The sequence below is a fragment of the Stigmatopora argus genome, chromosome 17, assembly GCF_051989625.1.
Source record: "Stigmatopora argus isolate UIUO_Sarg chromosome 17, RoL_Sarg_1.0, whole genome shotgun sequence".
In the NCBI taxonomy this organism is placed as follows: Eukaryota; Metazoa; Chordata; class Actinopteri; order Syngnathiformes; family Syngnathidae; genus Stigmatopora; species Stigmatopora argus.
Genome location: NC_135403.1, coordinates 14968783 through 14991917, shown reverse-complemented (window position 1 = coordinate 14991917; position 23135 = coordinate 14968783). Strand labels below are relative to the sequence as shown.

Below are 23135 nucleotides of genomic sequence, written 5' to 3'. Positions count from 1 at the left end.
CGTTAGACGTTGATTACAAATCGGCGATCGGCTGAGGAAGAGGAAAAGCCAAAAGCTGACGAGCCAATGGGGTGAGCCCAATAAAAAGCACTCAGGCCAGGCCACAGAGCCTTGTTAGCTAAGTTCCTTTTTATATTTTTGCTCAGGTTTTGGCAAACAGAAGTTGTCTTGGGTGTCGCCAATGAACCCCGGCGCTTATACGCATTTTGGAAACAAAAAACAAAAAGGTTTTTTTCCTCGGGCGTCCAAATGTTAACATTCCCTTTAGCTCCATGGTTAGCACATGCTAGCACCTTCACTTCAGCTGCTTTTTCATTTGAGAATGTTTATCAGAGTTGATATATATATATATGGAGAGAAAAGCATCTATTTTACAAAGCCTTTGTGGCTTTATATTTCTATGTCGGTGTCCAAAAGGCTCCACTCGGGGAAGCCGCCAAAAACAAAGGGCACCTCCAGCGAGCGCCACGAGTTCCGGGCTAACCGGCAGAGGTGATGAGCCCGCGACGGGAGTCGGTGACACGTCAAGCTCGACGCAAATGATGTCACTGCTGGAAATAAAATGGTCTTTTAAGAAAGCTTTGGAGTCCGGTGGTCCTTTCCGTGAAAGCGGGGCATCCCGGCCCCATTTGAAAAAGGGCGTTCAAGAAAGGGCGTCCTGGCAGAATTTTCCAAGCGTTCCTTAACCGCTTCAGTGCTTGAAAAAATGTCCCGCCTTTTCCAGAAGAATTCCCGTTGTTTCCAGTCGTGCTCTTTGACGCCGGCGACGCATTGGAAGAAGGAGGCCTTCCGCAGACTCCCCGTCGCCGTCGCCGTCGCCGTCGCCTTCGCCCGGACCAAAACGGAAGGGCGAGGACGACGGGCGCGTTCCAAACGGATGGACCTTTTGCCGGCGTCCGTCAGCGCCTAGTCCACTTGATCAAAGTCTCCGGCGACCGGTACAAGAAGATGAGTTTGGCGTAAAGCTCCTCTTCCAGCTCCAGTTCCCCCGTCTCTCGCACCTAGGAAAGAAAGAGGGAGGGAGGCCGTGAGCTCGGGTGCCTGGAAACCAGGACGGCCGGCGGCGTGCGTGGACGCTACCAGGAAGATGTCGGTGCACAGTTTGAGGATGCGGTCGACGCAGGGCAGCTCCTCGAACATGATGGAGTGACTGATCCCGCTGAAAAATTCCCGCACAAACTTCCCGATGACCAACACCACCGAAGCGTACAATCCCATGATCCTGCCGGACAGCGAGAGATGGAGTGAGAGAGGACAAACGCTCAGAGGGGGGGGGGGGGTTAGCAAAGTAGCACCTAAAGCAGGGCTGGCCAAGTCCAGTCCCAGAGCGCATCCAGTCTTTTTTCCATGTCTCCTTCCGCCAACACACGCGAATGAAATCATTTTGGGAGGGAGACAGACTGGATGTGGGAGGGGCTCTCCAGGACCGGACTTGTCCAGCACCCCGACCTAAACGAAGCGCCGTCCGCACCCGTATCCGGCCAGGAAGCCCAGACTGGGCGGACTGACTTTGTCGCTGAAGACAAAGAGCTGAAGTCCCGCCTCTCTACCGCCGTCCGACACCGCCGCCGCCGCCGCCGCCGAGCCGCCTCCCAAACGTACGAGGCCGGGAGCCGGTTGGTCGACGATCCACCATTCCCGCACCTCTTGGCTCTCGTTGGCCGTTCGCTCCAGGGACAACGAGATGTCTTTGTAGCGGCCGTCTGACGATGACGTCGAAAGGGGGGAGAAAGTCGACGGAGCGCGCTTTAGTCGTGAGAAGCGGCATGGCACGAGGACGAGGATTTGAAACCTGGGTAGAGCTGCTCAATGGGCTTGGCGTTGGAATCGCTGGGAGCTCGCAGGAACGCCGGCAACACGCCGTCGATCACGCTAGAAGCAACAAATGCCCGGTGAGGCCACGGCAAAAGCTCGGGTGGGCGGCGCGCCCAAAAAAGCTTCACTCACACGGGGAGCGCCCTGGTGCCGTTCAGCAGCTGGATCAGTTCCAATCGAGTGCGATCGGTCAGGTAGATCACGTGTTTCCCCGAGGCCAGCTCCGCCTTTGCCCCCAGACTTAAGTTCCTGGTTTTCGGGAGAGAGCGGCCTCGGGGTTAGTTAGTCTCTCGCTCCGACCGCTGGTCGTTTTGTCAAGGAGGGAAGCACCACCTCTGAACCGTCCAGGACAAGGTCAGGGGAAAGTGGTCCAGGTTGAGCACCTGGCTCAGGTATCGTCTGCTGGGCGGACTGATGGTCCACAGGGAGTTGCTGCTCCCCTGCAGCTCGGCCACCGTCACGTCCTCGTGAGTGTAGGCTTCCAGAAACTGCAAAGCACTCTGAGAGGGGGGGGGGGCAAAAAGCCAAAAGGATTTGGCGGGACTCTCGCGGCAGAGTTCTCGCGACACCGCCTCCTTCGAAAGGAGCCAGGCCTTACCGGGGTGTAACTGTAGGAAGCCACAAAGGCTCCAAAGTCCTCCTCCGTCAGCTCTTTCAGCTGGTTTTGTTGCGCGCTCATGGTGAAGATGGGCTGACGAGCGGCAACGGTTAAGTCTTGGGTCTGGCCGTTTTGCCGGCCCGGGAGGGCGCCTTTACCTGGAAGCCGCCTAGGGTGACGGTCAGGGAAACGTCCAGCGGTTGGTTGACCACCCCGGCCACGGACTTGACCAGGGACATGAAGAGCAGCGGGAACCAGACGATGCAGATCAGCAGCAGAACGATCAAGCCTCCCATCCCGTACTTGACCACCCGTTTCTTCTTCTGCCCGCGAGGCTGAGGGTACCTCTGGAGACCGCAAGCAAACAAACAAACAAAAAGTCTCTAGGAGGCTCACGGTCGAGTTCGCCGCCGCCGCCGCCGCGGACCTTCTCCGACTCCCGCCAACACTTTAAGACGAAGCAGTGGGCGTAGACGTCCTCCACGCAGATCCAGGAGGACAGAGACAAGGTGGTGTCGGTCCAAACCCAGTCCATCACCGCCCGCAGCTCGGTCAGGAAAGGAACTAGACGGAAACTACATCGGGGGAAAAGTCAGCCGGCCGACGGCCCAAGCGAGCGTTCCCGGCTTACCCCTGGAACAGGAACAGGTTGAGGTAGTTGTGGCTCTTGGTCAGGAAGTTCCCCAGAACCCGCGTGGGATAACCCGAGCGAATCTGATACGCCGACAAGCCGAAGTAAATGCATTTGACGAAGTACCACAGCTGAGCCACCAAGTTGTGGTTGAAGCGTCTGGCGAGAGGCGGACCGACAAACGGGTTGGGCGTCAAAGCGCTGGGTTCGTTGGACGAGGCGCCAAACCTTCACCTTTCCGTGACCGTGGGCAGGATGAAAAACATCCAAAAGTGGATTCCCAACACCAAGATCACTTGGAAGACCAACTTTCCCAGCACGGTCTTTCTTAGATACAGTGCTCGGTCCACGACCATGGTACCTGCGGAAGTCGGTGACGACGTTCGTACGGTCAGGCGGACGGCCCAAGGCGCGCTCGACGGTCGGACCTACCGAACTGGATCAGAACCATCACCAAGAAGGCTTCGGGAACTTGGTCCTCCGAGAGCGAGGAAGTGATGTCGGCGGCCGCCGAGTGTTTCTGATCGGTCGGAACAAAGAACAAATGTAGAGAGCGCTCGGCGCTGGCCAAAGACCAAAGCCTACCCCGAAGGCCCAGAAGCCAAAGACGATGACGATAAAGTCCACGGTGTCGGCCAGGAACATGAGGACGTAAACGTCCGTGACGGCGCTGTATTCCGGTTGGACCAGAGCTTGGAAGAACTGACTGAGCGGATGGTAGAGGGACTTGCACCTGGAAGAGTTTGCTCGTGGGAAAAAGGGAGGGCGGGGCCGCCGAGATTTAGCGGCGCCCTTTGGCCTACCTGCTGACGCAGTAGCGCTTGCAGCGAATGGACAGTTCCACCACTTTGTCCAGGAACAGCTCCAACTTACTCAGCTGTTCTGTAGAATTCAGGCTGCCTGAAAACAACCAGGTTCCACGCCAACATTCAACAAGTCTGCCAGACTCGACAAGTCTGCCGGACTCTGGACCCCGGAGCCCGAATTCGGATCGCCCGCCCTTTTACCTGCAGGCGAGTACACCTGGGCGGAGCTCCATCGGGCCCGGCCGCCGGCGCGCGCCGAGCCTCGGCTTAGTTTTGCTTGGCCGTCAGCGTTGCGTTCGGGCCGAGGGGAGGCGGTCTGGTCCCAAAGTCCGTGGCACTGATGGGGATCCAGAAGCAAAGGCATCTGGAAATCGGCCTTCGGGACGCTCGGCGGCAGCGGCGCCGCTCGGGGCAAACCTTCAGGATGGCTCGGTGGTAGAAGAGGGCGAGCAGTTGCAGCAGGTCGTACAGGACGTAACCTTCCTTCTTCTCCACCCCCAGGATGTTGGGTGGGTGGAAGGGCTTGGAGCGGTCCAACTCTAGTTTTTGGTTGAAGGGAAAGAACCCGAACTGGAAAAAATACTTGATCACGATGGTGACCTGGGGATGGAGACGGAGGGCCGGGCGGGACAAAGGTGAAGACCACGAAGACAAGAGCCCGAAGCCGTCTGGCGGCAGCGACGGCGGCCCGACGATCGGAGCGCGAGCGACGGCGTTTAACCTCCGTGTAGACGATGGCCGTCATCCAGAAGGTTTTGCTGGGACGCGGAACGGAGAGCGTGGCCCACAGGAACACCAGGACGGGAAGTACCAAGGTCAGGCAGCTGGCGGACACCATGTGGTTCAAGACGATGACCAGGTAACACACCGTCTCGGACCTGGGACGGTCGGGAGTCGGGGGTCAGGTCCGCGCGGGGGTTCCGTTCGGCGCCGGTTCCGTTTGGCGCCGGTTACCTGGCGGCCAGGATGTTGTAGAAGGCGTAGCACAGCTGGAGCAACTGGGGTTGGTTGCCATAGAAAGCGTCGGACGCCTCCAGCTCGGCGTTTTGGAAAGTCCTGCTCCAAAGACAACGTAGCATCGGAAGGCGCCCGCCTAACCGGAGCGCAGCGGGCGCCTTCCGCTGCTACGCCGGCTCCTCACATGTTCTTCAGCAGCTCGCTCGCCGTCAGCTCCCGAGGACGCGATGGCAACAGACGGGAAGCCGAGGCGCAACCGGAGAGGAAGTCGCCCTTCTCCGGTAACGGCCGCCTGCGTCGTCCCGTCTTGCCCGTGCTCTTCCCGGAGCCCTCCTCGCCAATTTCCGCGTCTCGGATGTCCGAAGCCGGGGCCAGGCTGTGGGGAGGTGGGGGTTTCCGAGAGGCCACCCAGGAGGCCTCCTCCGGGGGTTGACTTCCCTCCCGGGCGGTAGACGGGACCCACCCGCGGTCGTCCTGGTCCGAAGAGGAAGACGAGGCCACCCTCTCGGTCCGGCTCAATTTGGCCCGGCGGCGACGACTTCCGGCGGCCGCCAGACATTCCGCGCAGTCCCCCTCGGGAAGGAGCGCTAAGGCTGACGATTGGGCGTCGGCGGCGATTGGGCTTCCCGCCGGCCGTGCCTCCTCCTCTTCCGCATCCGCCGTCTGGGCCTCTCCCTCGGAAGCGCCGCGGTCTGTTCCTAATTCGGTGGGACTCCTCATCATCTGTTCCTGGTAGTACGCGTGGATGGCCTCCCTGGACGGCGCTCGACCCTGAGGAGAGAGCAGCGGGCGCTCGGAACTCCGGGCGCCTACTCCGGACGGGAACTCCGGGCGCCTACTCCGGACGGGGCCCCCGTCGGCCCCTCACCTGCTTGGCCTGCTGGGTCAGCATGCAGCGCTCCACGCGCAGGACGGTGGAGATGGCCACGTGTTCGCGACACAGACCGCCGAGCCAAGCGGTCAGCGAGTCCAGCAGAGCCGAGAGCAGGACCCAGCAGAAGCGAAGGATGTTGGCGGCCCGGTGCAAGATGGTATCTGCTCGGAAAAGGGGCCGTCAAACGGGGCTTCCGGATGCCGAGCAAAATCCGGGTCAAAGTCCGGCTACCCGGTCCGTCCTCCTTGGGCTCCTCGGCGTCGTCTTCCGGGTCCTCCGTAGCGTCGGGCGCTGGGGAGAGCCTCGGCGCTTTCAACAGAGCCTTTTTCTTTTACGGTTCTGCCTTTGAGTGGGAAAAAAAAGTACCTCCGCTGGGCTCGCACGGCGAGGCCTCGGTCCTCCGCTCGGGCTTCTTGGCTTTCTTGTGGCGCGCTCGCAGGGCGGTTCGGGAGTCCGTGATCCAGGCGTGGTAGACAAACTGAGGCGGGCGGGGGACACGGTCATGTTTGCCCCCAAAAAAGAGCCCACCTTGAGTCACGCAGAAGAGGAGCGCACCTGAAAGGCCGACTTGTCATCTTCCTCCTCCTCCTTTTTCTCCGCCTCCTCCTCCACCTGCTCCTCCTCCTCGTCGTCTTCCTGGCTGTCGCTCTCAAAGAGAAAGTAGTCGCCGCTCCTGACCACTGCAGCGGACACAGAGCTTTAGTTTGAGCCAGCCAAAGCCATTGGCCCATTGGAGAGAGACGCCACTGACTGGAGGCGTGGTTGACCCACGGTCTCCACCAATCCCCTTGCGTTTTCCCTTTGGCCTTTTCCTGGGCTGCGGGAGCAAAGGGATGGAGTTTAGACGCCGCCGGCCTCCTCGGGTAGCCCGGCCGGCCAGACGGACGGGCGCACCGTCGCCACGGGAGCTCCTTTGGGTCAAACTCAGCATTTTCTCTTTTCCTCGGCGGAACTTCTGCTGCCGGCATTTGATCCTCTCCATCCTGGAACGCACGGCGCCGCTCATTGGCGTGGCGGAGGGGGATCGGCACGGCGGGAAGGGGCCTTACTGTTTTTTCAGGAGGTCCATGGACATCTTCTCCACCTCCAGTCTGGCTCTCACCGCTTTCACGGTGGAGGCCTCAAAAAGTTCGGCCCCCCTGCGGAGCACGCAGAATTATTCTGATAATATCAGATGGTCATTAAAAAATATATAAACGGAAGGGACTTTCCTACCTGGAGGCCAGCAGTTGTGTATTTTGCAGGTCCAGAACCACGTAGAGGAAGTAGTGACTCCTGAAGACCCGGCGTTGCAGTAAGAGGAAGCAGAAGCAGACGCCGTCCCAGATGATTCCCGCCTCGTCGCTGGGCAGTTCGCATTGTTTGCTGCTCTGCTGCTCCGCTGGCGAGAGCACACGGCGTGGGTGAGGGGGGGGGGGGAAAGGAAGGAAAAAGGAAGCGGCGCCCGCGCTCGGACGGCCTTCTCACGCTTAGCGTATCCCCGGATGGTGCAGGCCAGGCTGAAGAGCTGAACCAGCCAGCAATGCTTGACCACCAGCGACTTGATAAAACCGCACGCCAGGATCTGCGCACATTCCAAAGCCTTGCCGGAGTCCGTCGGGTTCCCGGGTTCCCGAGTTCCCTGTCGGCGCCCGAGACGCCGCCGCCGCCACCCGCCGACCAACGTACGGACAGGACGTTCTTCATGGTGATGACAAAGACGTTGTAGCCGATCAGGCAGTCCCAGTAGAGCAGGATGGAAGGCACGGGTTTAAGCAGGAGGTCTCCGCCCACCAACAGGAAGTAGAAACACGCCACCAGGTAGCCCATACAGAAAATGCTGATCCTGCCAGAGGTCGCGAGTCAAGCCAAAGCCACTGTCCCGTCGTCCGGGCATTTCCGACCCGTCCCTCGTCGGGCTCCGACGGACCCACCTGGTGGTTCCGGTGATGAAGATGATGGTGAGCACGAACCAGAACATGTAGCTGAAAATGATGATCTTCATCATATCCAGGTAAGACCTGCGCACGCCGTCCGGAAGGTCAGAGGCGGACGTCCGGGGACGCGCGGGCACGGCGGTGACGAGAGCGCGGCTCGCCTGCACAGCGTGAAGTCGGGCACGGCGCAGAGGCGGAGCCCGGCGGCGGGGTCGTCCCCGTCTTCCACGTCCGGCTCGCCGTTGTCCCCCGCCAGCGCCCGGAAAACCGGGTCGCGCTCGTCCCGGAAGACGCCGAGCTGCAGCGAGGCGGCCAGCGCTAGCAGGAAGTCGTCTGCGATGGAAAGGCGGAGCTTTTGCCGGAGGTGGCCTCGGAGGGCGAGGGTCGGGGCGAGGGCCGGGGCCGGGGCCAGACCCGGACCGACTTACAGAGGAGGAAGAGCGGGTTCGGGGGCGTCAGGTGATCCGGCAGGAAGAGCCACTTCACCACGTTGGAGTCCACGTCGGACGTCGGCGGCCGCCACGGGTAGTCTGCGGTGGCGTTCCAACACGACGGACATTTTGGCCTCCCGTTTTCAATGGGCTCCCCAAAAAGAGCAAGGAAAAAGCACTCACCTTTGCAGGCGGCCGGCGGGTATCCCACGCACAGTAGGTACTGGAAACACAAGAGGCCCGACAGGAAGTAGCAGTACTTGGACCACACCTGGCCGATCCGCTTCCTGCTGCGCCTGGACAGCACGCCGATGAGCCCCAAGGCGTGGCCTACGGCAAACAGGTCCATCCGCTGACCGATGACGTTGACCGCCAACAGGAAGCAGGTCTGACGGGGAAACGGACGGTCGGTCGGTCGGTCGGTCGGTTGGCCGGGGCACGCCGGGGCGCCGTCTGGGCGTCTCACCTCCAGCCCGAACTTGTAAAAGAAGTAGTTGAGGAAATATTTTCCGCAGCTCGCCACGTCTCGGTCCAGGTGACGCCTGCCCACGTCGTGGAACATAGTCCTGCTGGGGGGCGGGACTTTGTTGGCGCGGAGGCGGTACAGTTGCTGGTGTCTGGAAACGGTCACCTCCAAGGCCAGCAGCGCCAGCAGCGTCAGGTTGGGCTGCCCACACAATTTCACGTGACGGTCAGAGAAGAGAAAAGGCGGGCGTGTCGGGCGGACCGGGCAGAGCGGGCAGAGCGGGTGGCTCCTTCTCACCCTCAGGTAGTCCAGCAGTTTGCCCTGATACTTGTAAAGGCCCACCCACTGGGCGGGGTCAATGGGAGCGGCGTACAATCTCGAGGTAGACGCGTCGCTGCTGGAGTTACCTGGCTACACGCACACACGCTCAGAAAACAAGTCTCAAGCGGACGGACGGACGGACGTCGGCGTTACCGTGGTGCAGTTGAAGGTGTCCGGCTGGACAATGTTGAGCTGGTACACCATCTTACAAATGGCCACCACGCACGTCCACACGGTGCAGACTCCGGCCAGCGGGGGGCGCCAGGCTCGGCAAGGTAGCGCCACCGCCACGCAGGCCACAAACAGAAGGTTGAACACGCACACCTGCAAAGAGAGACGCGGCCGGGCGGGGCTGAAAAAGACAGACGGATGGACGGACGGATGGACGGACGGGCGGACGACGGCGCGCTGCGCAGACCTCCTTGACGGAGATCCAGATCATGTAGGACGAGACCATTTTGACAATGTGCAGTTCCAGCAGCCACCACAGGAGGCGCTGGAGGCGCTGCAGAGACAGGAGGAGTCGCAGGAACAAGACGGAGAGGCGGTCCACCACCAACCTCCAGGACACCGACGCCGCGGTGTGTTCCGAAAAACTCTCTTCTTCAAAAGTATACGGGAACTCTTTTTCGTCCTCTTCCTCCTCCTCCTCTCCATCTTCTTCCCCTCCTACTTGCTCTTCTTCTTCTTCTTCTTCTTTTTCTTCCTCCTCTTCTTCTCCCAGCCTCCAGGTATCCTCGGCCTCTGGCTCTTTTTCCGAAGTGGCGCCTCCTTTCAGTCCCTCCTCAAAGAACTGAGAAGCTCCTCCCACGGACACATCCACGAGGCTGCCCTCGGCGTGCACCAACCTGAAGATCGGCAGCGAAACAGGTGGCGGCGCAGCTCGGGGCGACGGGCGACCGATCGGATGTTACCTGGTGATGGTACTGTTGTGAGTGTCCACCACGGTTTTCAGGTCGGTCAGTCGGAGGAAAGGCTCGTGGAAGTAGTGCAGGTGAACGATACACACCTGCTCCGTGGAAACCAGCGTTAGCATTAGCGTTCGGGGGGTCGACGTGCCCACCTTAGGGCCGGCCCCCAAAAAAGCCGTATTATGTGGTCGATGCGCACCAGAAGGAAAGCCGTGGGGATGAAGATCCTGGTAAAGAGGACGGGAACGGAGAACTTTTCCAAACCCAAATCCTCCAACCTGGACAGACGGAAGAGAGCAGAGGTTGGAGACGAGAGGAGACGAGAGGAGCCCGGGCCACGTTCGGAGACCGAGCCACGTTGGGAGCCTCGGGGATCGGACGGCCAACCTGCGAGTGCTGAGTCCGGTGTAGTAGCTCCAGGTGTGGAGGGACGAGGGGAACTGAAAAGTGTAGATCAGAAAGAGGACCGACATGGAGTAAACCACCACGGCCACCCAGAAGCCCCGCAACAAGGCCCGCCACTTCTCATAGTTCAACTGCGGATGCGTGGGAATGGGTGGGGGAGGCCAGAGGTCAAAGGTCAGAGGTCGGCCCTTCACGGATGGGCTCCCTCGCCAACGCGCCGGCCCCCGGCCGGGTCTTCCCCACCTGGTAGAGGGCCACGCAGCACAAGAACATCACCATGTAGATGACCTTGTAGGCCACGATCTTGCCTTCGAAACTGACAAAGAAGAACATGGTGCCGCAGACGTAGATCCAGTATTTGACGAACATCCGGGTCACGGCCGCCGCCAGGGCGTCCGTTCGGACTCCTCCCTTCATCTGGAGGACCTCCCGGTAGGAAATCTCCTCCATCTTCTCCTGGTCTGAGAAGTGGACGGGCCGACGTGAGGCCGACGTGAGGCCGACGTGAGGCCGACGTGAGGCCGACGTGCGTCTCTTACCTCGAGCGTGGACGGCGACGGCGGACGGCCCGGAGTCGCTCGGCCGCCGGTCCCCCTTCTCGGCGCGAGCCTGCCGCAGCAGCACCCAGAAGGTCAGCAGACACACCAGCTGCCCAAAGCACGTGGTTAGACGGGAGTGGCGACAGCGCCGGTGACGGTGGAGGCGGCCCGTCGGTGACCCGCCCGCTCGCTAAAAGGCACCACGGCTCTTCTACCTTGGCGGCCAGCTCCCGGCAGGGGTCGTCCATTTTGGGAAAGAGTCCCGGCACTTGTCGGACGCCGGCGAAGCTGAAGACGTACTGCAGGAGCAGCAGTAGGTTGCCGTAGGCCACCAGCCAGGGCGAAGACGCCAGTGTGTAGCGGCGCCGATGGCGCGTCATCCACAGGGCGCACGACCACAGCAGCAGAGCGCAGGTCAGCCACGACACGTAGGTGATGGACCAGGCCATCATGGCCACCAGGGCGGCCACGTAGCTCTGCCTCAGGAGGAAGCCCGACGCCGCCCAGGCCGCGCCGGAGGCTCCCGACGCCGCCGCTTCCGACTCCTGGCCCCAGCCACCGCCGCCTTCCAACGCGCACGTCTCCAACGTGTCTGAGCGTGTCAAACGGACTATTTCAGCGGACGATCTCAACTCGTGGATGGAGGTCCCCGCTTCCGGCTAAGCTGTCCGTCGGCGCGGATTTTGCTCACCCGAGCGGCTGAAGGAGGAGCCCGGCGTGTCCGACTCCAAAGGTGTGCTCTGCGTGGGCGGGGCCAAAGACTCGCAGGGACTTTCCGACCCGAAAGAATCCAGAGGCTGAAAAGAGCGCAGGGCGGCGTCACGCGTCCCAACCGGAAGCCCAATACCGATACCAAATCAGACGTGCGTACGTATATGTAGTCTTGCTGGTCGTGGGATTTTCTCCACAGTTGTCGCCGCCGCTCCGCCGTCGACTCGCTTCTGACGCTCGCCGCGTCGTCGGTGACCGTCTTCTCCTCCGCGCCGTCCACGCCGTCCAGCGTCTGAAAAAGAGGAGCTTTCGCTGTCACGCCACGGAAGCCGGTCGGCCCGTCGCGGGTGGCGAGGCGCGCCGGCTCAAACTGACCCGGTTCCGTCGCAGCCCGGCCACCACGTGGTAGAGCGTCAGGAGCGTCAGAGGGCTGACAAAGTGAAACCAGCGGAGCTCGGGGTTGACGCGCATCTTCCAGGGGGCGGCGCAGTCCACCGACACCAGAGGCACCAGGCCCAAAGCGCTGCGTGGTCCAACGGCAGAGGCTTAGCGGTGGCGGGGGTAGCGGCGGCGGCGACGGCGGCGGCGGCGGCGACGGCGGCGGCGGCGGCGACGGCGGCGGCGACGGCGACCACCACGGCGACCACCACGGCTCCCTTCCCGTCTCCGCCCACGCCTCACCCCGCCCAAGGGGCGTCGGGAAGCCACGCCTCCTGCAGCGACGGCAGCTGGTAGGCGTAGACCAGCAGAAAGTGGGCGGCGGAATAAAGCAGCGACATCAGCGACAAACACCGGAAGAACGGGGCCGGGAAGCCGCCGCTCCAAGACCACCGGGTGCACGCCACCTGAAAGGAAAGCAGGTAGGGCAGGGAGGAGAGGGACGGCAGCACCACGCCTGCCGTTGGGCCGGGGGGAGGAGAGGGAGACCGGGTCGTTAGCGCGGATTTGGGGGTGCCGGGTGGCGTTCGGGGTGAGAGGAGGATTGACGGGAACTAGCGGGTTTCTCTAAGTAGCGGGGCGGGGCCAGGTTACCTGTAAGTCCCAGCAGAAGCGTGAGGAGAACTTTTCCCCCGGCGGTCACCGCATTGGCGACCATCACCCCGGTCTTGCGGAGCAGTTCTTCCACTTCGGCCAGGACCGGGTTCCCGCCGCTCCCGTCCTGGCGGGGATCCTGCCGGTCACACCAGTTCGGGTCAACAACGCCATCGCTCAAAAGCCTCCGCGTGCGAGAAGCGCTAACCGACTCTGAGCAGAAGGCCGATCGTTAGCGTCCGTGGCACGCTCCTAACGAGGTTACAAAGGCCGGTTACAAAGTAACACAATAATAGCCCAGAAACCCGACCTGCGTCTCCGCCTCCGCCTGCGCCCGCGGCTGCGTTTGGGGACCCGTTTTGGCACTCAGCCTCCACGCCAGCAGGCCGACCAGCAGCACCCCCACGTCCGGGAGGACCTGCCGCACGGCCGACGCCGGCTCGCTTCCTGTCAGACTGAAGGACGGGGGTCACGGGCGTCCAAACGGAGACGGGCCGGCGACCTCGGCTCACCTGACTAAGCCCAGCTGACTCAAGGCCTTTTGCCAGGACGTGCCTGCGAACAGACGGGTGAGTCAGACGTGCGGACGGACGGACGGACGGACAGACGGACGCGTCTCTCACAGTTGTACTCAGGTGCCAGGGTAACGGTGGTGATCTGGAAGAACGTCTGGAAGAGCAGGAAGAGGAAACTGGACACGCAAACGGCGGTCACGCAGCGAGCGCCGTTGCCTAGGAGAACAACGGCGACCGCTTTCAGACCCGCCAAACCAAGTGAGTACGCGTCCGGTGGATCCACCAGGGAAAACATGGCAAAATGAGGCCGACATTTGGATGGGGGGGCCGGCCAGAGCTGGATTCCCGGGTTCGTCCGGGAAGCAAACAGGAAGCCCGCTGGCGCCGTGACTCATTGGTCAAATCCGCCCCCCCCCCCGACGCGACACGCCAAATGTGCGCATCTGCTGGGGAGTTTTCTTTGGCTTCCTCAGGAAGGAAGACGACGCGTGGCCTCCTTTCCTTCTCTCCTCAGCCTGAGCTGGCGCACAACAAACAAATCGATGGCCGGCGCCGACATTATCCGGATGGCGCGTTCATTGATTGTTGGGGACATGGGCCGTGTGTGGGTTGGCGCGGGAGCGAGCTGGGCGTGGCACTCCGCTCCGTTCATCCATCTCGTCCGAGGTTTTGACGACGCCTCGGTAGGGCTGGCGTACAAAAAACCTGGCCAAAACTAGACTTTGTTGTTCTTATTGTGAGTGTCATTATAATGATATATCATGAACTGCATTCAATACATAGTTGAATAGAATGATGTCAAATTCATCGTTTAAGTTATTTTTAATCTGCCAAAAAGAATCTAGTTTGACATTATTTTTTGCCATGGTGGGCATCATCACGACCGACTCCCCTCCCCGCCAATCGAGAGGGCTCCCCTCATCCCCTAGTACGGCTAGTGCCCCCCGCCCCCAGTCTATCATCACGACCGGAACGACGGGTACCTGCGTCGAGGGCGTCGCCGGGTCGGGGCAGCAGCGGCAACGCCAGCAGCAACAGGACGTAGACCAGCGAGAAGCCGTTGAATCGCAGCAAGGCGGCTGCGCACAAGGACAAGGTGTCAAAAGTCTCTCCTCTGGCTTTATGATTCACAAGGCCAGCCAAAAGAAATAGCCAGAAATGAAGCGTTAAGACAATGCAGCGCAGCAAGTGAAACTTAGCAATCGACAATCGATTGAAACGATCGACGTCAACGAGTTCCAAAAAGGTGGAACGCAACACTTTTCGGACTTTTCTGATAGTCGTTTGGAGCGTCCGACGGATAGGAAGCCCGAGAACCGCCGGTCTTGGGCTGGGAAAATCTCGGCCAACCCTAACCCATCTCCGCGTGTTGGTGCTAAATTCTTCGGGTCGCCTGAAATGAGGACGTGACTCGCGCCTCCCTGGGCCTCAGTCCGGACCGGACCGGACCACACGGAGTCCGTCAAAAATTGTCATTTTGTCATTTGGATGAAACTCGCGCGATGGCCCAAATTCCCCCCTCTCAGATGAACGAACGAACAGTCAGCCAAAACACTTATCAAGCCGACAGCAACGAAGCAAATGATCATTTTGGCCAGACTAGACGAGTGAGAAGAAGCAGTTTGGAAAGCTCAACGGCGGCGACAATGAGTTCATGAGAAAAAGAAGGAGAAATAGAAGAAAGTGTGGTACCTGCGGTGAGGCTGAGCGGCAGAAGCAGCCTGAAGATAAAGCCCAACAGGAGCAGCCTGGACGACATCCTGAGCGAAGGACGAACGGACGACCGGCCGGCCGGCCCTGCTTCTGCTTCTGCTTCTGCTTCTGCTTGCGTCTCTGGATGTCCCGGTGTCAGAGGTGCGTCCACCCGCAGGGCAGAAGGAGCGCTGCCGCCAGCACTGCCACCTCCACCGGCATTTCGCACCGTGGAGCGCACTCAGGCAGAAAAGTGGTCCAAAGTTGCTCTTCACAAAGTCCTAAATGTGTTTTTGTCGTCTTTAGTCTGGAGAAGGGCCACCGGGAGCTACGCAGATGTTTTCAGACTCTTGTTTTTCCTTTTTCTTTTTTTTTTCTTTTTTTTTCCTCCCTTTTTCCTCTCTGACGAAATCAAGTCTCTGGCCCCGCCCCCCGCTCACCTTCTCAGCCAATCGGTGCCAGGAGGAGGCCCGCGAGCCCCACCCCGAGAATTGCCCCCTTCCCCAAAATATGACGGGCGATTACAGAGCGACTTTGTTCGCCTGGACTGTGAGTGCCAAGAACCTTCCTTCCTTTTTTCCTTCTTTTTTTCCCTTCGTCTTCCCCATTTCAACTCAGAGACGGACGGTGATGCCCGTCGGATTTTTCCCAATGACATCCACACAGACCCATTTCATTTGCTTGCATTTATTTTCAAAATTCAAATGAGTGCGATCGAAAAGAGGGGAAAGGTGGCGAAGGACGGCCGGCGTCACTCTGGGTCGGCCGGACGCAAACTCCGCCCCAGACTAGGGCTTTCCCCGGACCTCAACCTGGAATGGACACGGCGAACCCCGCCCTTTAGAGCTCGCCTCTCGCCGGGACTCCAAAAAGGTGACGCTCACCTCTGCTGGTGCTCCTCGCAGAAATCAGACAGTCGGCGCTTCTCGGACTGGAAGAAGTTCTGCAAGGAAAAAAAAACAAAACACAATTCCCCCATTTTTGTACGTATACGCATGTATAAAATGCATTGCAATACCAAAATGCACATTGGACTCGGCTCCGTACATTTATTCATTTAACGTCGATTCATTTCAATGACAATACGGGGGCTTTAGGAACGGCTAACGTTAACTGACCGTCATTTGCGAGTACATGTTGTCCAGGTAGGCGGACGTTTCCTCCAAACACTTGACCAGGTTCCAAAGAGACGTCTCAAAGTCCTCGAGGAGCGTCGCCCTGCGCCGAGCGTCCGTCAAAAAGATGCCGCGGAATCGACGGAATCCGGGTACGGGAGCACCTGTGCCGCCGGATGTCGTCAAAGAGCGAGTCCACGTGCCGTTGGAATTCCCGGGGCGACGACGACACCTGGGCCCGGACCTTCTGCCGGCGGGCCTGCCCAAAAGAAAAACTTGCAGTTCAAAAGGGCCATCAGAAGAAGGGACGGGAAGTAAAGCAGACGTGGAAATGCTGCTCCAAGCTTCTCTTCAACGCTTCCAATGCATCCGTGATTCCGGGGGCCGTGTCCGACAGGGGCGTGGGCCCGGTGGGCCCACTGGACCCGGCGGGCTCCTCCTCCTCCTCCTCCTCCACCTCCTCCTCCTCCCCCTCCTTGTCTGCCACTGCCACTGGCGCCACCACGGAGGGCGGCCCGGCATCGCCCTCCGCCGACGCCATCGGCGGCTCTCGGTCAAAGTCCAGACGTCGATCGGCGACGGCCGGACGGTGGATTCCGGCATCGATCTGACCGGCGGCGGTCGACTCGCTCCCGGGATCGTCGCATTGGTTGGACAGGTAGCCTTTTCAAAACAAAAGACGGGCACAAGCGCCGGTTTCGGACCGGCCGAGAATCCGACGGTCCAATTTGAGGCGGCTAGACGCCGCGTATTTGAGACCTGAATCCGTTTTGTCGCCCGAAGCGAACTTGTCCTGCAAACACAGAAAGTCAAAGCGTCAGCGGGGTCGGGTCACCTCCCGGAAGAACAGAGTCCATGGTGCTCAAATCCAACCATTGTTATAGGAGAAAGGTTCAAGGCGTCCCCCTGAAAGATGGCGGGCTCCTCCTCGAAAAGAACGCCTGCAAGTCAGCAAAGGTCTAAACGGCGTCGGCGTCGGCGTCGGCACCGGGTGCCTTGGCCGTCCGTCCCTTCCGCTTACCAGAGTCCTTTAAGGGTGTGGAGTGAATGACCTGTTGGAAAAGGACCTCCGCGCTGCTTCTGGAAATCTGCCGAGTGGTGAAGGAGATGGGCCCGGAGATGGCTTGCGCGAACGCCGGCGTCGAGAGCGTTACCTTGAGAACCTTGGCGTCCTCGTCCGAGGTGCAGGGCGACGACAGGGGGAGGACTGCGAGAACACATGCGGGCGGGCGGAAACAGCCAGCGGGAGCTTCGTGTCATCCGTTCTTCCAAGGAGCCAAGGACCCACCTTTCAGTTGAACGCGGGGCCTCTTTCTGCCGCATCGCCCCAGCGTCCTGGTCTCCGAGGGGGGGGCTCCCTCGGCCGGGTCTCGCTCGGCCACCTGTTAGAACGAGACGGTCGACGGACGCCGCGGAGAAGGAAAATGGTCGGCCACATTCATTCTTTTTTCCCCCCAACGTGGTGCACCGCTTTAACTTGGACGGGAAGCCGCAGCCATCCGAGCGCGTTTGGCTTTCAGGCACCTCTTGGGGAAAGACGCCGCCGGCCGCCGCCCGCAGCTCTTGCAGCAGCTGGGGCCGGAAGAGCAGCTCCACCCGGTGTCCTTTGACGCCCAGGTGCGTCACGGGAACCTTCATGCGAACGCCCAGGACGGCCCAGGACCCGCCTCCTTCTGACGGAGTGGGCGCAGTGGGCTCGAGGCCGGAGTTGTCGGAGTTGCCGCAGTTTCCCAACTCACCCTCCTCCTGCCGCACCTCCAGCCGGTAGCGCTCTACCTCCTCCATCAGAAGATGCACGGAACCCCACAGGAAGCCCTGAAGGATGATGACACACGCACACGCTCAAACCACGGGGGGCGCCCACGGGAGGCACCCGGCGGGCTTCCGGGGCGAAGACCACCTCGGGCATGTCCACGAAAAAGGTGACGGATCGTGAGCCCAGGTTGAAGTCCACCCAGAACTCGTCCAGTTTCTCATCTTTGGGGCGGCAGAGCTCGAGAGCACAACAACAAAAAAAACAAGGTGACGGCAGGAGGGCAAATGCGTCCTAGGCGGCTTTCTGTTACCTCGGTGGTCTCCAAGAAGGCTCGGACGCACGGGAGGGTCCAAACCCTGAGGAGAGAAAAAAAGCAACAAAAAAAAAAAAATCACTCCCGGGACGTCCGGCTCACGGTCGACGGATTGAAATCCGCGACGAGGGGACGACGGGGCGCGACCGGCGGGCTCACCGTTCCCGGTCGTCGCGACGATCGTTGAGGAAGTTGAGGAAGCGGCGACAGTCCTGTCGGGGACGCGGACGTGGATGGGACGGGGCCCCAGCGGTCCAACGGCGTCGGCGCCGGCGCCAGCGGACGGACACCCGACGGACCAACTCAAAGTCGCCGTCTTTGATGAGGCAGAAGGCTTCGGCCAAGTCGCTGCGGGAGAACCAGACGCCGGCTCGGGCCATCCGCTCCTTCCTGGGCGTCAGACGGCACAAGGCCTCCAGCAAGCTGGCCTGCAGCTCGTAGTCTGAAACCAAAAGCGGGCCAGCCTGACGCCGGGCCCACGCCGGGCCCGACGCCGCCACGCTCGCTCGCTCGCTCACCTCCGATGGTGCGGATGGTCGCCGCCACCTCCAACCTACAGAGGGAGGGACCAATCTGCCAATCTGCCAGCGCTCTACCGGTCGATGAACGTCGGCGTGCTCACATCTTCTCCTGAAGCTCCTTCTTCGATTGGACGTGCTTCTTCCCCTCTCTGCTCAGAGAATCCAGGATGCTGTTGAAGGTTCTGGTGGCCTGCGAGAGAAAAGGCAAACGGCAGGACCTTCCCGCGGAGGAGGCGGGCGGCGCCGCTCACCTCCAGCCTGACGCCGTAGTGCAGCCGGCCTTCCAGAAAGGTGTGCAGGAGCTCCAGGAGGATCACGTCCAGGTCGGAGCCTGACGGACGGAAGGAGGGAAAGAAAGAGGCCGTCACTACTGGCGACGCCACTGGACGTGGCGCCACCCGTCACCTGAGCCACCTGGAGGACGCGAGCGGCTGAGCAGCTGAAAGAGAGAAAAGTCTTTAAGCCTGAAAGAAGAGACAGACCGAGCGGCCAAAATGTCCGCCCGCCGTCATTCACCAGCAGGATGTCGTAGAAGCTGTCCATCAGAGGGGTCTGGGCAGAGCTCCTCTGGTCGGCGGAGAGCAAACGGTCGCGCACCGTTTGGAACCACGACAGCACCTGAGGCCGGAGCGCCGGCGGTGGGCTCGGTTGGGTACCCGTCCCAAGTGGGAAACTCCAGCGCCGCAAACCTTACCTGGTACGTGATGGCTAAGGCGAACAGGTTGCAAGCCACGTCTTTGTCGTCCAGCAGAATCTCCAAGGACTTGAGGACCACGTCCACGCGGCCAAAATCGGCCGAACTCAGCCTCTGCGAGCCCAAGAGAACGTGTGACTCTTCTCGCGGGGTCAGCGCCCGTCGGCGCCCGTCGGCGGGCGCTCACCTTGCGGACCAGCAGGCTCAGCCGAAAGAGCGTGGTGTCGGTCAAGCCCTCGTTGAGGAGCGAGCGAGCCAATCGAGACGATTCGCCGTCGGACATGCACGCGTCCATCTCCGTCTCCAGCTGCCACGTCAGGGAAAGCGTTTGACAAGCGCACCAAAAAAGTCACCCGGAATAGAAGAGGAAAATCCCCCCAATTAACATCATGGGATCGGAACAGGGACTCGAACCTCAAACAAGAGGAAGTGAGCCGGCAATCCGGAATTCGGAAATTCTAACTAAATGCCCTCAAATAAGGTGAAATGAACAGGAAATAAGCCCAAATCCTCATGGTTGCAAAGCAAATTTCCCAACTATTTGCATTGTCCCATTGATTCTGCTCTATTTTGTGACATACAATTTTGTTTAGTTTTTTTTTTCCTTCTATCCTCTGCATGTCTGAATGTCGCCCCGACCAAGATGGCCGCCGCAGCGTGTCGCGGGAGGGGGTCGCTTTTCAGGTGACTTATAAGGTGACTAAGGCCTGAAAAACGACTGGCGTGGCTCACAATCACCAGCTGGGGACGCTAAAGCTCCAGTTTGGACGCCCGACAAACGGCCAAATGGTTTGAGATTTTCTTTTCAACTTCGACCTGAACCGGTTTGGCAAAGTCGCTCGCTCAATGGGGCGAACAGGTCCGAACAAGTCAGAAGGTCCTTCCACGTGACTTTCCTGCTTTTTCTAACCCCAAACGAGACATTCGGTCACAAGGTGGAGGGAGGAGGGAGGAGGGAGAAACATACCTGTCAACCTGGGCCAATTCCTCCCCGTATTAATGATTGTAATTCCCCGTATTAAGCAATAGAAAACCGTACAAATGCAACGCGGCACATATTTACTCACATACTAGCGTGCACGTAAAAGTGTTATGGTCGCGCCGCGTTGTCGTGACGCGACCGTGAATGTATTCGGACCCAAGCGCTATGACTCATAGCTGCTTAAATAACGAAACAGGAAATGATTTAATCATTTCCTGTTTCGTGTGAAAGGGGAATTCGTGTGCGCATATCATGCTTAAAGCATGACAATATTAGCAGTTGACGATGACGTTTTCGTCTGCTACCAGTGACCGAGACGATCCGGATTAGAGCCGAAATGCGTAAAACAAGATCCCTTTTACAAAAAACGTACTTTAAAAAAATCCCGTACAAAAGTTGTTATACAGTGTACACAATTTGAAATAATCAAAAAAGGTATAAAATACGGGAAAAACGTATAAGTTGACAGGTATGGAGAAAGGAACAAGTAAATGACGACTGAGTGAGTTACCATATAGTCAGCACGCAGGTGCAGCTCGTTCATGATTAGCGCATGCGCCATCGACAGCCTCGCTTTAAATCCAAGTGGTGACGCTTGACCTTCGACCTTCGGGAGACACTTTTTCCTCAGGCAAATCCATAGATTGTCTTGCTTGTGTTTTTCAAAGAAGTTCAATGGGATTCATTAATTTATTGGTGGCAATGAATGGACGCCTGACCGATTCATTTTGACAAGGGGCGGGGGTGAAAGAGCGTCAACCCTCCCACTTTTAATCAATTGGATGCCTAGCTTTGACAACGGCAGCCATGAGTCTTCAAAAAAAAATCATCTTTCGGGGGTTGTTAAGGGCCATTATCAGAGGGACTTTGTGTTTTGGATTCACTTTAATACGTATACGCGCGCTACATTTGTCAATATATGAGTGCAGTGCAAGCTATCGCTAAGAATAAAGGAAACAAGGTTCCAGCTGCAATTTATTGACACCCGGGCCCGACATTTGGTTGCGAAAAGCCAGCCGTCGCCCTCCGAAAGCTGCCTACGAGAGCTGCCTCATGTCGTAGACGGGCACGTCGCTCTCCCGGTCAGAGGGGCGGCGGCGGCCTTTGGGGGGCGGCACGGGCGCGCCCCCCTCCTGGCCCTCGGCCACCGTCCTCTCCTTCTTCAGCACGCCCTTGGCCAGGGTCTCCTTGATCTTCTGGCGCCGCTCGTCCGGCACCATGCGCTGGCCCAGTCTGTTGACTTTAGTGCCCAGGCTTTCCCGGGTCTTGCTCAGGTTCTCCCGCGAGAAGGCCGCCTTCAGGCTCTCCATGCGGGTCAGGCCCGTCTTCTTCTGACGGGCCGCCGCCACGTCGGCCTCCTCCACCACCATGTACTCCTCGTCGTCCGAGTCCGACGGGGGCGCCGCCCCCGCGGAGGGTTCCTGGTGGGCGCCGGCACCCCTGGGCTCCGCCTCCTCGGCCGGCGTGGCCTCTCGCACTTCCCGGTCGCCCTGACGGAAGATCGGGGGACAAATTCAAACGGGCGAGAAAAGGAGGGCGCGCCCACGACAAGTCTTGAATCGATTGCGTGCGATAGGCGCGAATGAGATTTAGCCCGACGAAAGCGACGTGCCGACGCGAGCCCTCTTCGTGGAAAGGGCGGGGGAGGAACGAGGCCGTCTCCGGAAATAACCGACGGCAGCTGGCTCGCTAAAGATATCGGCGGGCGAGCGGGCGGGGCGCTCGGGTTTCCTGGCTCGTTGACAAAGCACGGATCGTGATGTCAGAGGTCGAAGGTCATTCCGCCAAGTCACTCCCTCCACGCACAAAGGCGCACCTCCGGCACTTAACCCGGAGAAGTGCGATACGTCTTTTTTATTGTTTTATTTTGAATTTTTATTTCGAATACGCGTCTCCTCCTTTCGCCGACCAGCGCACAACGGGGGATGGCGGCCGGTGAGGTGACTTTGTTTTTCCCATCGCTACGGAACATGACACCGCGGACGGGGATTGACCGTGGCCAACTCACTGGCTAACTGGCTAACTGGCTAACTGGCTAGGCTGCTCCAGGGCTGCTTGCTCCCTTTCCTTTCCTTTCCTTTCCCTTCCCCCAACACAGCTGAATCAATCAATCAAGCCTCATCTGATTCAGGTGTGGTAGGACAGCTAATATGGAAAAGAGAGTTGGGCACACATTGCCATACATGAATATTTTGTCTAGAGAGATATAAAACATCATAAATAATACGGTAATAAAAATAAATAAATCTGAGTTTAGATAGCTCTCCCCCCTTAAAAAAAAATAACAGAATAGCTCATCTCCTAGAGTTTGAATGGAAATTCCCCACTATCAAATCCCCACCACCACACCCAAACAACCCCCGTCGCACCGGCTTCATGCCGACCTGGTAGATGACCACCCGGAACTTATTCTTTGCCAGGAGATCCCCCTGCGTGGCCTCCACCTTCTTGACGCGCAGGTTCTGGTTCTCCAGGCGCACGCGCACGTCCTTGAGGTGTCGGCCGACCTTCCGCGTCTTCTCCAGGAGCTTTTCCAAGCCGACGGCGGCGGCCCCTTGCTCGGCCGCCAGCTTGAGCACGGCGCCGCGGATGGCCTCGGCGGCGTTCTCCAGGCCCAGCTGCCGCTCCTCCATGCGCTGCTGCGTGGCCTGCACGCTCTCCATCAGGGAGGCCACGCGCTCCAGCAGGGCCGTCACGCCCGCCGCGTCCGAGCCGTCCGTCATGCTGCCGGCCTCCCCGCGACTGGCCGAGCGCGGGCGGGGGTCTCAAAAAAGAAAAAGGGGCTGCGGCCAGCCAGAAGGGGAAGTGACACCACGCGGGGTTGTTGTTTTTTTAAGACGGCCCTGGCAAAAGCTAACCCTTCCCACCAATCCCACGTCTATCCTCGTCGATAGCGGCGAGCGACTGGAGTGGCAATCCGAGGCTCGCCGACGACTTCTCCGGGCCCCCGAAACGGAGAGGGATTCGGGATTAAGGCGGATGCCAAGGCGCACGGTCAGATGGATCGGAATAGCAAGATGAACTCGAGGGGCCGTCCGTCAACGGGGAGGGGGATTTCCCACCCCGCGCCAGCTGACACCTAAAATTAACCTCCCCGCCCGCCGGAGCACGGGCCCGGGTGATGTCAGCGACCA

The 23135-nt window shown here is 59.7% G+C and overlaps 3 protein-coding genes across 8 annotated transcripts; all 3 read right to left on the bottom strand.

Annotated features, from left to right (window-relative positions):
• Positions 1-109: 109 nt before the first annotated feature.
• On the bottom strand, positions 110-15025 carry LOC144092145 (piezo-type mechanosensitive ion channel component 2-like). Its single transcript, XM_077624932.1, has 53 exons — positions 14621-15025; positions 13912-14007; positions 13037-13144; positions 12926-12968; positions 12692-12868; positions 12414-12598; positions 12063-12276; positions 11757-11904; positions 11542-11673; positions 11362-11467; positions 10886-11262; positions 10671-10779; positions 10375-10592; positions 10114-10262; positions 9926-10004; positions 9730-9824; positions 9234-9663; positions 8969-9139; positions 8792-8905; positions 8495-8695; positions 8212-8416; positions 8026-8127; positions 7759-7930; positions 7595-7681; positions 7350-7506; positions 7149-7245; positions 6897-7062; positions 6731-6820; positions 6576-6664; positions 6433-6498; positions 6237-6361; positions 6048-6159; positions 5913-5972; positions 5676-5842; positions 4992-5578; positions 4805-4906; positions 4572-4728; positions 4268-4450; positions 4052-4187; positions 3848-3944; positions 3630-3777; positions 3477-3564; positions 3279-3405; positions 3045-3203; positions 2841-2988; positions 2572-2760; positions 2414-2506; positions 2149-2315; positions 1948-2064; positions 1793-1872; positions 1472-1703; positions 1081-1222; positions 110-1001 (listed from the first exon to the last, which is right to left on the bottom strand). Exons 1-53 carry the CDS (start codon positions 14685-14687, stop codon positions 900-902), a joined length of 7968 nt encoding a protein of 2655 aa, XP_077481058.1. The 5' UTR covers positions 14688-15025; the 3' UTR covers positions 110-899.
• A 266-nt stretch (positions 15026-15291) lies between these two features.
• sycp2l (synaptonemal complex protein 2-like) lies at positions 15292-20668 on the bottom strand. Of its 6 annotated transcripts, none has more exons than XM_077624479.1 (24): positions 20513-20668; positions 19207-19326; positions 19020-19133; positions 18842-18943; positions 18731-18764; positions 18577-18656; positions 18427-18515; positions 18323-18357; positions 18104-18246; positions 17964-18016; positions 17802-17847; positions 17636-17728; positions 17475-17550; positions 17260-17405; positions 17024-17117; positions 16890-16942; positions 16757-16823; positions 16609-16676; positions 16495-16528; positions 16061-16398; positions 15900-15994; positions 15739-15838; positions 15505-15563; positions 15292-15432 (listed from the first exon to the last, which is right to left on the bottom strand). In XM_077624479.1, the coding sequence occupies exons 1-24, from the start codon at positions 20561-20563 to the stop codon at positions 15372-15374; spliced, it is 2151 nt and encodes a 716-aa protein (XP_077480605.1). In that variant the 5' UTR covers positions 20564-20668; the 3' UTR covers positions 15292-15371. The 6 variants fall into 6 exon arrangements, with proteins under 6 accessions (XP_077480605.1, XP_077480604.1, XP_077480606.1 ...); XM_077624478.1 differs by having other exon boundaries at positions 17260-17408; positions 20513-20667; XM_077624480.1 differs by having other exon boundaries at positions 17260-17408; positions 18740-18764; positions 20513-20663.
• A 295-nt stretch (positions 20669-20963) lies between these two features.
• Positions 20964-23087, bottom strand: LOC144091786 (caveolae-associated protein 4a-like). Its single transcript, XM_077624423.1, has 2 exons — positions 22386-23087; positions 20964-21491 (listed from the first exon to the last, which is right to left on the bottom strand). The coding sequence occupies exons 1-2, from the start codon at positions 22722-22724 to the stop codon at positions 21039-21041; spliced, it is 792 nt and encodes a 263-aa protein (XP_077480549.1). The 5' UTR covers positions 22725-23087; the 3' UTR covers positions 20964-21038.
• Positions 23088-23135: the final 48 nt, after the last annotated feature.

Bases quoted from the DNA above. Each gene is read 5' to 3' on its own strand.
- sycp2l (XM_077624478.1), bottom strand. From the start codon at position 20,563: ATGGCGCATGCGCTAATCATGAACGAGCTGCACCTGCGTGCTGACTAT. The intron at 18,247-18,322 runs GTGAGCGAGCGA...TTTTGGTTTCAG, and splicing joins GACCATCCGCACCATCGGAG to ACTACGAGCTGCAGGCCAGC. The intron at 16,529-16,608 runs GTTGGATTTGAG...CTGTGTTTGCAG, and splicing joins ACCTTTCTCCTATAACAATG to GACAAGTTCGCTTCGGGCGA.
- LOC144091786 (XM_077624423.1), bottom strand. From the start codon at position 22,724: ATGACGGACGGCTCGGACGCGGCGGGCGTGACGGCCCTGCTGGAGCGC. The intron at 21,492-22,385 runs GTCGGCATGAAG...ATCTTCCGTCAG, and splicing joins TCCGGGTGGTCATCTACCAG to GGCGACCGGGAAGTGCGAGA.
- LOC144092145 (XM_077624932.1), bottom strand. From the start codon at position 14,687: ATGTCGTCCAGGCTGCTCCTGTTGGGCTTTATCTTCAGGCTGCTTCTG. The intron at 10,005-10,113 runs GTTGGCCGTCCG...CCGTCTGTCCAG, and splicing joins ACCGGACTCAGCACTCGCAG to GTTGGAGGATTTGGGTTTGG. The intron at 2,761-2,840 runs GTCCGCGGCGGC...TGCGGTCTCCAG, and splicing joins GTTGGCGGGAGTCGGAGAAG to AGGTACCCTCAGCCTCGCGG.